General features: G+C 44.8%; 1 protein-coding gene across 3 annotated transcripts in view; it reads left to right on the top strand.

The window, feature by feature from the left end:
- The window catches only part of TTC28 (tetratricopeptide repeat domain 28), a 108,942-nt gene that overhangs the window by 17,144 nt on the left and 75,945 nt on the right, over positions 1 to 15,853 (top strand). The window contains exon 1 of one of the 3 annotated variants that reach the window (XM_036392966.1): positions 12,520 to 12,627. The exons of the other annotated variants lie outside the window; for them this stretch is intronic. Within the exon in view, the coding sequence (XP_036248859.1) occupies positions 12,601 to 12,627 (27 nt within the window). The 5' untranslated portion in view covers positions 12,520 to 12,600. Of the gene's footprint in view, positions 1 to 12,519; positions 12,628 to 15,853 lie in introns of those variants that run through there. 3 annotated transcript variants of the gene reach the window in all.

The raw sequence follows: 15,853 nt of genomic DNA, 5'->3' as shown, positions 1-15,853 counted from the left end.
GTGAGCAGTAGCATTGCTCAAATATTCACACTTTCAGTGTTGTGTAGCCTTCAGGTTCAGCCTGAGGTTGTGTTTGAGGCACTGGCTCTGAAGGTCGGGTACTCTCAGTTGTGTGGGAATTTCATCTGCTGGTTTTTAGTGAGGTGGCAATAATAAAGGTGGAGAAACACAACTGTTTGTGATCTAGAGGTACAAAAATTTTATTGCTGGAAATAGACAGGAAACAGGCACAATAAAATTTTTTTACTCTTGAAGTATTTCCCAACTTCTAAATAGCTAAAAAGCCTTGAACAATGTCTGGCAGGTTTTTATTTTACCTGAAAACAAATGGAGGATATGAACATTTGTCTCGTAATCTAGAGAAAGCTAAATTTGCAGTCAAAAATTTAAGCAGATATCCAAAACAACTGGGTTTTATAACCTAAAGGACCCTGAGACACTTGCACCAACAAAAGTTGTTTTGTTTCTTATTCCCTGCTCACAAAAATTAACCATCTGCTCATTAGAAGTGTTACAAATGGAAGAGCTGAAATGGGGCTGGTATGGCTTGCAGCTTTTTGGCAGCTGCTGAGAGACATAGTAGGGTTTAGTAGAGCTTTTCCTAGAATCACAGAATGGTTTGGGTTGGAAGGGAACTTAAAGCCAGCTTGTTCCAACCCCCTGCCATGGGCAGGGACACCTTCCACTGTCCCAGGTTGCTCCAAGCTCCATCCAACCTGGCCTGGGACACTTCCAGGGATGGAGCAGCCACAGCTCTCTGGGCAACCTCTGCCAGGGCCTCCCCACCCTCAGAGCCAAGGACCTTAAGTGGCATGGAGGTCCTGATTTGGGAAATAACAGAGTGTGTGAGCACCATTCACATCCCAGCCGTGCCTGTGCCACACACAGAGTGAGGTCACTGAGGGAGCCTCTGGCACACGTCACAGGAATGTTCTAGAGTGGACACCCTTGAAGGACTATTGTGAAATTTCTGTTGTTCCTACCAATGCAAGACTCAATCCTTTGGGAGCTTCAAGCCCGTATTCTATGCTTATTGTAACACAGAATTCACATGAAATGGCTTGGGTGAGATGGGACCTTTGAAGACCATCAAGTCTAAATGTCTTTAAATGTGCATCTCTAGGAGGTGTATGGTTTTTGGAACAAGCTAGGGAACAACAAGATATGGAGGAGATTTTATAACTGAAAAATTTTAATTTTGATGACTGACTGGGACGTGTGCTGAGATCCTTCATGCAGTTTGGTGGTTGTAATGTTTGAGGAGCATATGGACAGTGTGTTCAGGTGCCTAATATTTCATGGCTAAACCCTCATTGGGGGCATCTCAGAGCTACAGAAAGTGACGGCTTTCAAGATAATGCCTTTTTAATAAAGACAATAAACTTTAACACCTGTAGGTTTACATGCAGTCTGCTTTCCAAATAGGGTTCAGTTATCTTTGCAGTCAAATCTCTTTTCAAGATGTTCTGAAAAGTAAAAATCAAGTAAATACATTTTCAGCTCTAGTTTTTTGATACTGCTGTAACTGGGTGAACTGGGGAATTGGCTGATGCATTTCAGAGGAGTAATTGAGATAATTTTTGAGTTAGTTTGATTGGACATGATTATAAGCTTAGCCGTGAAATAAGAAGATTCCTGTTTTTACATAACTAAATAGTAGTTGAGGCTGAAAAACTCATGCTTAGAACACTGGCACTTTTCTGAAAGAAATGTGCTCAATAAGACTGACCTTGCTGTTGAAATGAGCAAGGGTAATTGCTAATAGAGAAGATGATGAATTAAGATGATCATCTATTGAGCTGGCACTGGCAGCACCCACAGCTGTCACAGTGGTGGCCAAGCTGCAGGAAGGGAGAGCACCTCTTCAGGAAGGTGGAGGAGGTGGGTGGACTCAGCTATTAGAGGATAGCCTTGATAGCCCTCTCTGTTTTGCTGTAGCCATTCCAAGAGGGTAATTAATCATGTTGGGCTGTGTCTCAATCTAGGGTTGATGCACTGCATTCTAATGAAACTCATTAGTGCTCCATCTTTATGATCACAGGATAACTTTTCTTTAAAGCTTCTATAAAGACTCTGTCAGGAATAACTTGCCATGAAAACAGACACAGAACTGAAATTCAGGAACATGAATTTCCTTGCATTGCTGTTACAAGTGAAGAAGGACCAGAAATATTCAGGACTCCCTGAGTCAAAACAAGCCACCCTGTGACAGTCATAGTAGGAGTGCCAGATTGACTCTTCCTTCTTTCAGTGTTTTTTGAATCTGGTATTTCTAAGGTCTTTTACTTTATCTACAGTTGGGATTCTCTTTATATCATGTATTTCCCTACCAAAAGTAAAAAGGAAAGTACATTATCCCTGAAGTATCATATGTGGTAATTAATTAATATGAGATTTTTTTCAGGGGAAGAGGTAGAATAAACAAAACATACATTTCAGTGTGAGAAACACATAGTTATGTGCATATAGCATGTTTTAATCTTTATTAATATAAAGAAAATTACTTAAACACTGGTTGTCACTGGAAAAAATACTAAAATAATAATTATTTTTTAAAAATAATACTGGATGAAAAGAAATTCAAGGGTGTTAACTGGGTGACCTTTCCAAGAGTGCTCTGAAGTGAGTGGCAGTAGCCACAATTACTGAGTGCAGTTACCTGATGCCAAACACAGCAATTGGGCTTGAGAACCTTCAGTCAGGGGGGCAGGCAATAGGAAAAAATTGCTTTTTCATTTGGGAGCGCAGTGACTTGAAATCATTCAAATGCCCTCATTTTTCTGTTCTGGAACATTAGACTGATATCTGGAAATGCTCTGGTGGCAAGCAAAGGAGATGTGGAATCACTGTATCTAGAAATGCAAGTACTGTCTTGGGAGAAATGGATTTATGGGCTGCTGCTGCCTCGAGCCAATGTGCCTGGTAATTTGTGACAGACCTGGCTTCTGCTGTGTCCTGTTTCTGTGGATAACCTCTGAGTGACCCTTTCCTGATGAGTGAGTTGGCTCTTTTGCACGAGACCACTTTGCATGAGAAGAAAACTGAAATTTGTCATTTTGAGATATCAGTCTGGTGCAACTTTCTCTCCCCTTTGACAATTAAGCCGTATTTAAGAGGAATCAGGTTTAGAGACCTTGTTTTTCACCTCTGTTAGTGAAATTATTGCAGGGAAGTCTTGCAGCCTTATCTCTCATTGTGACTTCATGACCAAGCTGCAGTATCTGTAAGTCTATTTCCTTCTGGCTGATTAGTTTGGGATTGATAACAGGAGTTGGAGCAGAGAGCCAGTTTTGGTAAATTCCAGGGTTTAATTGTGCAGCAGTTCTTGGCTCCAGGTCTCTCCACCAATAAGTGTGTAAGCCATGGGTCTTTGGTCTTGGCATTTGTCTGCCTTTTTTTAAATGGTTTTGAAAGATTTTGAGCATGAACGTTTTTCAGGTAATAGAATTATTTTTCTTCTGATTTGCCCTACAATGTAGAACCTATTTTCTTAAGTGTGCCAGAGAGCTTCTGTGCTGCTGAGGCAGTGTTAAGTAATGAGTATGACACAAGATGAGCCATTAATCCCATCTCCAGAGAACAATCAATCTGTACAGTGCCACCTACTATTACCCATAGCAAAGAAAAACAAATGTAGGTTTCTTTGGGAAATACAGATTTCCCAGTTTTCAGGTCGTTAAAGAGTTAAAAACCCACTGTGAATAAAAGGAAAAAGGGTTGTTCTGCTGAGAAGTAACTGAGTAGTTACAGCCTTGTGCAAAGAAAATATCTTTACAGGCAGGATAGAATAGAAGCAATTTAGGAATGATTTGAAAACTGCTTTTGAGTAATGGATGTGAGTGGGAGAGAGTGCAGCACAACAGATGAAACACTGAACAAGATTTTGCAAGGGGAAAACTTTTGGGGCTGGAAGTTAGCCCTGTTCCCCACAGGGCTGCTGGGGCTCTGTTTTGGTGGTCTGTAGAGCAGAGCCTGCTCCTTGGCAGGCTGAGGAGTGCATGATGTCATGGGATGCAGAACACATGCACTGAGAGCCAGGAACTGCTGTTCGCGCCGCGGCGCTGCCAGATGTGCGCTCTGAAAAATGGAAAAAGCAGCTTTGTAAAGATGCTGAGAAATGTCCTGTGCTGAGCCTGGGCTCAGCCACGCTCTGTGCACAGTACAAATACACTCCATGGGGTTTCTCAGTCCTGGAGCCCAAGTTCTGCTCTTGGGAGCAGAATGCCTTTCCCAGTGTTTTTCTGAGATGAGCTCGGAGAAATTCCTGTTTTATGCAGAAAACATACTGAGGGCTTCTTCATAGGAGTTACTTGCAGCAGAGGAGAATCAGAGGAATCTGTTGACTCCAATTTTCACTTGTACTTCCTATTAAGGATGGTTCCACATTCCAGCAGAGGCTCTGGTGCCAGACATTGCTCTCTTTACTGATGCACAGCTCTCTCTGCAGATTAACTGGCCTCCTGGAATTATTTGAATCTCTTACCCAACAGTGCTTCACATGCAATAAAGCCAAAGGTGGGTTTAAGCTTTTCTGTATTTCAGGGTGAAAATATGGGATTTCTTCCTAGATTTTTTTCCCCTGGATTTTGAGGTCAACTAAAAATATTTTTTTTCCAGTACAGAATATGTTATCTGGTCATTGGTGTACAGAGAGTTAAATATAGCTTTGCTTCTCCCTCCTTTTGCACAGGCTCTAATTAAAGGGAGGAGGGGAGATGCTGGAAGGCAGCAACAGGAGAACGCCTACAGAAAGTCAGGAATTCTTTATCCAAATGGAACATTTCAAGCTTGAGAGATTTTTTTCTGTTTTATGTTTTTTTTTATGTTTACTGATGATTTTTCCTGCTAAAAGGATCATTGCTAGCTAATAGTATTATAATCTTGCTGGTCTGTGTACAAGGCTAGAAAGAAGTCTCCTGTAGTAATCACACAGGTAAATTGCCACTCTGGAATCTTTGGATCCATGCTGAGGATCAGCTTAAGGGTGCTCTGATGGTTCCTCTCGGAGGAATGCGAGATCTGTGAGTTGCCAGAAGGTTCATATTGTACACTTACTGAGTAGAAATGATTCTGCTGAGCTCAGAGACTGTACCACAGCAGGGATCTGGTTCCTCCTGTCTGGGATGCCCAGGTGCTTCTGCCGTGCTGGCAGTGAGACCCTGGCCTCAGCAAGCCATGGTGATTCTCCAGCTGGAAAACTCAGGAGGCAAATTGTGTTCTGTGCTGTTTTAATAGGGAAGGGCACAGCCCTGTAAGTGTCCCTGTGCTTGGATAGGTGTGGTTACTGCTCCCAGACTTCAAGGCATAAACTTCTAACAAGTGGCGTCAGAAAGGAGTTTTCTTCCTCATAAACAAGATGCACCATTTGCTGTCTTCTTCATGTTTTAGAAGATGGATCTACAAGAGGTATGTTCCCAGATTTTGTCTGTTCTCTTAGAATGATTAGGACCCCCAGCAGAAAAAATCAGATTTAATAGGCCAGGCTGTTAGATTTTGGGACCAGCTTGTCTATCTTGATAAGAGCTTCCTGTAGCATCTCAGTTGAGGCTAGCAACAACAGCTCTTTAATTTTCTTTAATTTTTATTTTTATTGTTATTTTATTTTATTTTTCTATTTAATTTTATTTTAAATTTTATTTTTAGTTTTATTTATTTATTTTTATTTTTATTTTGTTTTATTTTATTTTATTGGTTTTTATTGAGCCTGGAATTATTTGGAATAAACCATTGTAAAACTGTTTCAGTTTTAGGACATTAAAGTCATGGTAATTAGGCCTAAGCCTTTATACAACTTAATTAGAAGGAGAAGAATAACAGCACACTTCTCTGAAATGTATATATGGGCTTATTGGCAGCATTTTACCTAAACTCTGATGTTTATAGAATGGTGGTTGGGTAGCAATGTGAAAACCTGACAATCACTGCATTTCTGACAGCCTGCTACGATGTTGTGTTGAACAGTGGAAGTCTGTGCCCAGGCAGAGAGAATATCAAACCAATTTGTGTCTCTTTTGTCTGTCATTGCTTGTACATGCAGCATATAAAGGAGGCATCGTGTGTAGCAGGGTAATTCAAGATCTGTTGAGTCTTTTCCATTTCTCCTAGACCTTAATAAATTGAAAAGTTTTTGGATAATTCTTCCCCTTTCTTATTTTTGCTTATTTCATTCAGGTAATTCCTTCCCACGCTTGGTTTTTTTTTTAATATTTCTGACCCACATTCAGAACCTGCTGTCAAAGTTACTGTGTATGAGGATAAAGATACTTACCACAATCTGTTTTCCAGCTATAATTACATAATTACATTTCAGTTCTAATTGTGTTTTCTGTGCTGCATGGTGGGGCCTGGGCTTTGGGGTCTGTGGGTGACACCAGAGTCCTTGTTCCAAAGGGTCCAGACACATCAGCACAGACATTCCAGGGAAGCAGATAATGTTATTTTTTCCTGTTTGCCCTGTGCCTGTGCAAAAAGCTTCTGTTTCTAAGGTATGTGCTGGTAATCTCACTTTTTTAAATAGAAAAATCTGTGCTGAAGAAAAAGAAGGGTGAAGTGAGAACAGATTTCAAGAGTTGGTTTGTGCTTTTGGGTCTGCTGTGGGGTCACCTTTTGTAATAAAACTTCAGTAAGAAAAGATGCTAATTGCAAAAATAGATTATGGAGTAATCTAATATATAGTAATTAACTTCCATTTACATAACCTTCAAAAATATATTTTAAACCTATCTCTTATCATCAGTAAACACTTCTATGTAGGTACAGATTGAATATTTTTTTTATTTTTGGTTCTTGCAAGTAGTTCACCCCTCACCTTTCCTGTCAGGCATGAATGGAAACTGCTGCATGGTTGTCTCCTTCTGTTTCTCCACAGAGAAAAATTTTAGTACCTCTTTAAGCCTTCTGCTTTTTCAGTGCTGGATGTTTGAGCACATGAAGGTAAATTAAACAGATGTGTTCTGCATTTTTAGGCTGGAGCCAACAGCTGTCCTGGTTATTCTTAAATGCTCTCAGAACTTTATGCAGAAAAATGCCATTGAAGTCAGGTTCTGACTGAGCCTTGTGTGCTGGCTTCACTGCTGTAGGACAAAATTAATTGGGGCTGCTTGGTCACTGACAGCGTCTCAAGTTCCTATTTTGGTGAGCTCTCCTAATTTTCCTGTTTGAAGGGGTGAAGCTAACTAAAACTGCATCAGAAGCCTTCATTGTAGTGCTGAGTTGGAGATGCTTTTCCTCAGCAAACTGCACTGGGTGATTGTTTCAGGTCTCTCCCAACTGGAACTCTTCTATTCTAAGGATCTTAGATGTGACTCCTCAGAGAGGCCAAATTGTCTCTGCTCCGATGATCTCAATGATGCTGTAGGGTTTTACAACACCTTGTTTCCCACTTTTGAAATGGTTATCTCTGACATGACAGTGACAAGGGATTCTTCAGATTAACTGTAGAAGGAGTTGCTACTTGAACATCTATCTTTCCAAAGAAGATTTATCTGATTCTGGTTTTGAGGGCTCATTGGCTGTCTGTAGACACTTTGTCATTGTAGAGGAGTTCAGTTCATTTCTTTCCTCTGCTTTCTTACTGCTGCAGCAGTGAAAAGGGCAGCTGTGAGATACAGCATGCTGTGCTTTGGGAAGATATGGTGCTGCATATGGATAAATTGTGTCACATCTCTTATTCATACAGTCCTGACTGAAAATGTGAACAGACACAAACAAAATTCCTGGTACACATTTTACAAGGAAGTTCAGCAGGTGAACTGCCTATCATTCTAAATCAGTAAGAGAAGAGTCCTTAGGGAGTTTTAAGGGCTGTTTCTGACAGTTACAGGATCTTTTGTTGAGTGTCTCAGGGCTCAGGAGTAGGATAGCTTGGGTAACATGCTTACATTTCCACTGTGTGGAAGAGAAATTTAGAATAGACAAAACAGATCCTTTACAATACAATAGTTTTATTGTGTAGCCCTTTCAGACAAAGCTAAAAAAGAATTTTTATTAAAACTTTTCATATGCTCCTATGATTTCTTTAAATTGAGAAGGTATGTTCTGTATCCTGAAAACAGGACAAATTTAATATGGAGAGTATGTCACCAAACTCAAACTCCCTCCCTGCTCACCTGTGAGCTCCAGAAGAGCTAATTGTTAAAGCAATAAGTTTGACTTTAATTTATTTTATCTTTCATTTTCTTCATGTCATTGTCAGGTGTGTCTGAAGTCCACCTCTTTAGGAGAAGTGTCTAAGTGGGGATGTGATTTTAAACCATAATTGAAAGGTTTCACATTTAATTTGCTGCTAGGATTTAGGAGCTTGTTGGTTCCTCCAGTGCGTTGATGGATCTGTTTCCTCAGTGCAAGTGTGTCCTTAAAGGTACCACAGCCATCCTCTATCCTGCTTGATGTTATTTCATATTCAGACACAGAATTCCTTCACTTCAACACAAACCTTTCCTTTGAATCAATTGCTTCTTCCAGCAAATGATCATCTCAGGCCTTTTGTCCAAGCAGCGTCGTACCAGGAAGGACAAGATTGTTTTAGTCTCACTAGTGTCTGCATGTAAGATAATCCAGCTTGCAACTGGGTTTTTTGAAAAGAATTCATAGGAATGTGTTTAAGGTGTACTCTGAGGGGCAAGCAGAGGGGATGATCTTGGGGAATAAAAGCAGTGTTTTGGTTCAGGAACCTGATAACATTGCAAGTATACCTTAAAAACTATTTAAGTTTGTATAGCCTTCTCCACTAAATTAATGTAAATCTCCCATTTTGGGCTAGTAAGAGTTTATTTGAGGCTGTTACGCCCACAGAGACACTGAAGATGTGAGTGCTGGCAGATCCTGTGAATGGCTGGAGTCACTGGGTAAGGTGGGGCAAAGGAGGAAGAGCAGCTCTCCTGGTGAGAAGTTACAGGTGATTTATTTGGCTCCTCCTTACCTGAGACAGCAGATGATGATGGAAGTTGGCAAGGGAAGACTGGGAGACTCCTCTTCTCCAGGAGAGGACAGATAGCAGAAAGGGTGTTTGCTTTTTTGTGTCTTTGCCTTCCAAGTATTGCTTTGACCCACATCTTGCCTGAATTACACTTGTCTCCATAGCAGCAGTAATTGTACTTCCTATGGAAAAAAGGAGGGGCAAGTCATAATTAGAAGCAGGTCCCAAACATGGTTTTCTGCTCAGGATCATGTAAGGGTAGAATTGAAGCCTCCTAAGCCAATAACAGAGTCTCAACAGTTCAGAAGGCAAACACCTTCCTTGGTAAGATGCAGTTAAAATTTAGGATATGTTTCCTATCCATGGAAGTACAGAAATACATTTTGCCATAGGACTATCACACAGATATTTCAGCACACCATGCTTATATAACAGAGTCACTACTGAGGTGCCAGCAGAGACTCTCACTGCTCTGTGAAGGGAAGGATGATGGAACAGGGCACTGAGGGCACTGTGTTCTCTCTCTCTCTGATTATCACCTCTCTTCCCCCTGTTATCCCCCCCATTTTCCCTTCTCTTCTCCAAGGCACGGAGTAGGGCTTTCATTTGAAACACCAAAGGATGGATAATGATGGAGTGTTGACCTTTTATTTCCTGAAGGGTGTGAAATAGATGGAGTTGTGTCACAAGACTTGGTCTGGTAATTAAAAGAGAATTCCTGCACTTGAAGGGAGTTCCCTCCTCCCAGAGCAGAATTTTCTGAACTCCTTTTTCCCTTTTACAGGCCAGGCTTGCTCAGCAGCTGCTGTAGCTCAGTCACTCATGCAGAGTCTCATCTGTAAACCCTTGTGAGGTGCTGTGTCTGCCTTCAGCACTCTGGCTGGAGGGGGGTAAAGTGACAGACATGGAAGCCCTGTAATGAATTGAAAGCTGCTTTAATAAATTCAGAAATTAAAGGACTTGATTTCATTATCCTTCATGAATTTGCCAGGGGACTCAGCTGTTAGGAGCTTGGTCTGCAGTGCTCTGGCTGTATGGGAGTTACTGAAGTGCTGGCATCTCACACTGCCAGGAAAGTGCAGGTTGTTACTCTGAGTCTTCATGGACCAGCACTGGCCAATTTAGCTGCTATCTAAGTAGAGTGACACAATGAACTGAATTCTCATTCTGCTTGGATAGCCTGACCTGCAAACTGCACAACAAACCATCTCCAACAGGACCTTTTCCTATTTGCACTGTGTGATTGTTTCGGGGTGATGCTCACTTGGGTTGAGCAGAAGGAATTTCAAAGTGTAACAAAGATATCAACTTAGAATTTATTGAAAAGAAAGGATTATGCAAGAAATGTGATAATAGATCAGACAGTTCTAGGTTCTTGCCAAAGATTAATTTGAAGAAGACACTCTAAAAGGTTTTTTATCCATTGAGTTGTAAGATTGAGAGCTATCAGATATGTCTAATAATGCACAGCTTGCTTCTGATGTTCACTGAGTGTAGGAAAGGAGGACCATATATTGGACTGTCAGCTCTACAATGCAAATTTTAAAAAAACCAGTAAATCAAGGATAGTAAAAAATAGAAAGTATTGGTGTAGGCTGTCATTGTGCTGGATTATTTTGTACTAGCTGGCCAAAATTATGACCATTATTCACTCTACAGTAGTAAAAGGAATAAAATATGTTTGTTAATGTATTTCCTTGTCACTGGACCTGAGATGATTGGAGGTGGTGTCACCTTTATCTTATCTCAAGTTCCCTTATGCTTCAGTCAGGGGTCACATCCAGGGAGGGATGGGCTTTGGTGGTCTCAGCTTCTTTACGCAAGTGTTGCCATAATGGACAAAAAGTCCTTCATAACAATGTTTAAGCCATTAACTGTACATCACAGTCTCTCACAACAGCTCCTGCATTGCTTCCACTTAATTATCCTTACTTGGGAAGAATTTCAAAAACCTCCTGTTGATTATGTCAAAACACCACATTTTGTAATCTGTGTGAATTTGATGAAGCTTCCTTCTGACAGCCACGTGGAGAATGGCATTGTCTGATGCTGAGCACTTATTTTCTTGACTCAGGCACCAACTGCTATGTGCAGAACTCTTCAGAATTGTCAATACCAGTTTTTCAGTTTATGGAAATCTGAGTTTCAGGGCCCACTGCTCTGCTGTTGGTGTAATAGAAGGGCAGAGCTCTGTGAGACACTAGCTCTGGGGAGTAAAACCAGCAGGAGTTCCTGTTCCAGGTCACACCTGTTCTTTTCAGTCCCTGCTGCGTTTCAAAGCTTTATTTTTCACTTTTCACTCTGTGCTGCCATGTGCACTGTCAGTAATCCAGGGGAAGGTGTGGGAACAGAACACAGAGCTCATGTCTGAGGACAGTGGGACAAGATGGGACCTGCTGAAGGCAGCTTTGGGTCTGTGTCTGAGTTTTGTGTCACTGTGGAAGGGAGTTGCATCTAAGCATCAGGGCTGAAATACCCCTATCAGTGCTCTGGCCTCCCTGAGACCCAAGGCATGCTGTCCTTTGGGACTGAGGACTGCGATGGAAAGAAGCAACTGTTGTATTTCCAAGGGACCTGGCAGTGAATATTTTTTGACCTGTGTTTTGATATTACATTTTGCCATTACGTTTATTGTTTACCTCCAAGATGCTCCACTGTTGGTCATTCCCACAGCAATGAAAACTACACCTCTGCACCATTTCAATAATGTAAGCCTGGAGTTAAACTGTGTTGTGTTCATACCCTAAGGATTTGTTACTCTCTTGAGCCTATTAGAGCAATCTCAGAACAGCCCTTGAGCTCAGGCTGGAGCTGTGTGATGTTCGAATAACTGGATCCTTGGAGATGGCCACAGTGCCCAGCTCTGCCTTCAGCCCTAACCCTCGCAGCGACAGCTCCGCAGGAAAAGAGCGTGAACACAGGGCAGGGCTGGGGCTGCACAGCCCTTCCAGCACAGCCCTTCCTGCTGCGGCACCGCCGCTCCCCCGTGTGCCCGGGGCTCACCTGTGTGCAGGACACAGGGACTGTCCCCGTGTGCCCCTGACACGAGGGTGCTGTCCCCGTGCCCTGATGTCTTCGTGCCCGGGCACAGGGGCTGTTCCCGTCCTTGGACACCCCGTGCCCGTGCCACAGGGGGGCTGTCCCCGTGTGCCCGGACACAGGAGCTGTCCCCGTTCTTGGACACTTCGTGCCCGGACACAGGGGGGCTGTCCCCGTGTGCCCCTGACATTGGGGGCTGTCCCCGTGTGCCGGGTGACACCGACAGGGGGCGCAAGAGCCGCTCCCGCTCGCAGCGCCCCCTGCCGGCCCGGTGCGTCCGTGCCCGCTCGCGTGCGGCGGGGGCGGGGCCGGGCGCGCGGCGGGGGCGGGGCCAGGCGGGCGCCGCCCCTGAGCTGCCGCGCGCCGGGCGGGCCGGGCCGGGGCCGTGTCCTGGTTCGGGTCTCGCCGCCCGCGATGCGCCCGGGAGCGGCCGCGCCCCGCGGGCCCCGGGCGTGACCGGTGCGGGCGGAGCCGCCGGCTGGGCACAGCCCCCGCCCATGGCCCGCGCGGCCGGGCCGGCTGCTGTCCCGCGGGACGCGGCGCGGGCCTGGCGGCGGGGCCGGGCAGCATGACCGCGGGCTGCGGCCCCGCTGCGCCCGCCGCCCCAGCGCCACCTTGATGCTGCACGTCCCCGCTCTACAAATATGATGAAATGGCAGCCCCGGAAGAAGGTGAGTGCCGGCAGGGTCCGCCCCGCTCCCTCGGCGCTGCCCTGGCCCCGGCGGGAGCTGCCGCCGCCGCTCGGTGCCGCGGGCGGGGTCCGGGCGGCGCTCGGGCCGCGCCCCGGCACGGCCGCGGCTCCCGGTGCCCGCGGAGGGCCCGCGCCGGGCGGTGCGCGGGGTCCGTGCGCGGGGTCCGTGCGGGGCCGCGGCCAGGACGCTGTTCCGTGGCGCTTGGCAGTGCGTTTTATGGATATTCTTTGAAGGGAAAACCCAGCAAAGCGAGTGGGCTGTGCCGCCCCTCTGCGGCAGTGACCCTTTGCTCCTGGCAGCTGTGGACTATTAAACTTTTTATTTTCTTTTTTTTTCCATTTTAGATTTTTGTTTGGTTTTTTGGTTGTTTTTTTTTTCGTTTGGGAAAGCCTGCTTGAACCAGCAGGGCTCCTTCTGTAGCATGTTGTGTGATACTGTGTCTTACATCAGGGAAGAAATCGGAATCATATGTGAAAGGCATGAGAGTGTCTCTGGCTGTGAGTGTGAGACGCGAATAAGCGGTGTTAGACTGTCCTGGTTGGAACGTGCCTTGTGCCACTGCAGCTCCGGCTGATCACTCAGGCTTTGTACACGGGAACCTCATCTCTTTTCAGCTAGTCTGAAGCTGTTCCTTCAGGTTTTTTTTTCAAGCAAGTGATTGTACCTAGTGAGAGGAGTTCTTATTTCAAGTCATTGTCTCGTAAGAAGGATAAACAGATGACAGTCAAGCTTGGTGGGAGTGTTGGTGCATTTTTTAGGTCCCTCTGTGCCTCCTTTCAAACTGGTTTTAAGATGTCTACAAGCTGTAGGTTTTTTAATGTCTGTTTTTACTATTTTCAAGTGAATGTGCAGTCACTCCTGTGGTTACGGCTGTGGAAACCCCTCCAGGCCATGGTTACAGCTGTATTGACTGAACCACTGAAATATTATTCTTGGCTGTTGGCTGGACTCCTCGGCTCTGGAAGATTCTGTTCAGAGTGTCAGGATTCACTCGGCAGTATTGGCTCACCCACTTATGCTTAAATCACCATGTCAGATGGTTATTTTTTTTCCCTGCATTATTGTCTGTGTCCAAACCGAGTTGATTTAGGGCAACCAAATTTGATCGTGTAGAAGGTACACGAGACAGCTGAACTTCTCTGAACTGTCAGGCTTGTCTGAGCAAAAAATAATTCCTGTTCCTGATGTGATGTGATGCAAACTGTGTTCGTGTTGGAGTAGGTTGTGCGTTCAGCTGTAGTCCCAGGGAATCTCAGCAGAGGTTCTTCGGTCTGTGCTGCCAGCAGCCTCACGTGAGCACGGCTGGGATTTCTGCTGGCCCGGTGCCCTTGCAGTGCTGGCGTCATGTGCTGCTCACAGCAGCCTCAGGGAAAGGGGCTGTGCAGACCAGGCAGGAGGTTCTGCTGCCCCAGGTCTGAGTGGCACAGAAAATGAGGCAGGGCAGCACTGAGTGGCACCACAGCCCGTGGTACTGCTGGTCCTTTCCTCAAGTGACTTCCGAGAAGTCATTTCCCTGCCTAGTCCCTATTAGAATACCCAAATAGGAGCTGAATGCCTGTGCTGCTTCACTGAATCAGGAGTCTCCCTTGATTTATTTATTTATACTTGTGTTGTTTTGCTTTACCCATGTTTTTATTATTAAATGTTTAAGGTGTTTTGCTCATTGAGAGCTATTTGCTTTCACAGCTGTGAAATGGTGCTGTATAGAATCTCATGCAGTTTATTAGTCCTGTGTGTAACCCTGGAGTATGCTCCTTTGTCTGGTGATTCACAGATACAGCTATTGCCTGGAATGTGTAACTGGTTCTCTTGCTGTATAGAATGTGAAAAACTGAATTTGCTTGTGACTGAAATACTCCTGTTGTATACCATGTGTGTTTTTAAGTTCAAAAAATGACTGTTGTTTACTGATTTTTTCCCACAAGCATCAGAACGAATAAAGATTCTTTTCCTGTGGGCCTTGGTGACTCACCTCTGGCTCCACTTCCTTCCAGGTTTCCCCTGCATCCTTGTCTTCTAGTCCAGAGCAAGGTCCATGCTGGCCAAGTGCCCTGGGATGCAGGCACTGGGCCCAGGAGCCAGGGGCTGCCAGTGCAGTGTGTGAGTCTGTTGCCTTGGGAAGTCAGGCTGGAATTCCAGCATGAGCCATCCCCTGCCTTTGGGTGAGCACAACTGCACTGACAGCATCTCAGGAGCCAGGAATTATTCTGGGTCTGGCTGCAGCCACGACTGATTCGTTACATTGATCATATTCTTTGAAAAGCATAAAATCAGCCATGTCAGTGTGTTCAGCAGCCCAGATTTTAGGAATTTCATAGAATTGTTATGTTTGGACACCAAGTCCAACTGTCAACCCTGCATCACCATGTTCACCACTAAAGCATGTACCCAAGTGCCACATCCACATGGATTTGAACATTTACAGGGATGATGACTCCACTGCTACCCTGGGCAGCCTGTGCCAGGGCTGGACAACTCTTTCCATGAAGAAATTTTCAATAATATCCAACTAAACCTTCCCTGGTATAACTTGAGGCCATTTCCTCTTGTCCTGTCATTTGTTACTCAGGAGAATGACCCTCAGGTGGCTACAGCCTCCTTTCAGGGAGCTGTAGGGAGGGAGAAGATCCCCTCTGAGCCTCCCCAACTCCCGAACTGCTCCTCATCAGATTTACTCCAGACCCTTCCCCAGCTCTGTTCCCTTCTCTGATGATCTCTTCCACGACCTTCTCTGGCACTGAGGGCAGGCTGACAGTGTTGTAGTTCTGGAAGTAAATCTTTCCTTTTTCAACACCTCTTTCTGAAGCTTCCTTTGGCTCCAGGGTACAGTTTGCTGCCAGAGCCACATGTACTGCCCACAGGATGCTGGCTCCAGTGGCTCCCTCATCAGTGAAATGGTGATTTTTGCTGGATTCCATTGCCCTGGACTTGCCTTGGGCTGCTCTGACCTGTTGCTGGCCAGGGGTTGCTGCAGCCTCTGGGCTAAGGAGAGAGAAAATGGCGTGGATGGTGGTGTGGTCATGATTGCTGATGGAGAATAGTGAATCTATGGTTAATAATAAAGATGTCTTTATACTTGTGAGTGCCTGATGGGGTACTGGAGTTCAGATGAGAGCCCTTCTTTCCGAACTGTGCAAGCCAGCAAGTTGTATGAAGTGGTGCTTCATGTTTATGAAATGTACCTTGTTTATATGTAGGAGCAGTG

Source organism: Molothrus ater, chromosome 18 (genome assembly GCF_012460135.2).
Source record: "Molothrus ater isolate BHLD 08-10-18 breed brown headed cowbird chromosome 18, BPBGC_Mater_1.1, whole genome shotgun sequence".
Taxonomy (NCBI): Eukaryota; Metazoa; Chordata; class Aves; order Passeriformes; family Icteridae; genus Molothrus; species Molothrus ater.
The sequence above is the reverse complement of the archived record's forward strand: the minus strand, read 5'-3'. Positions and strand labels throughout refer to the sequence as shown.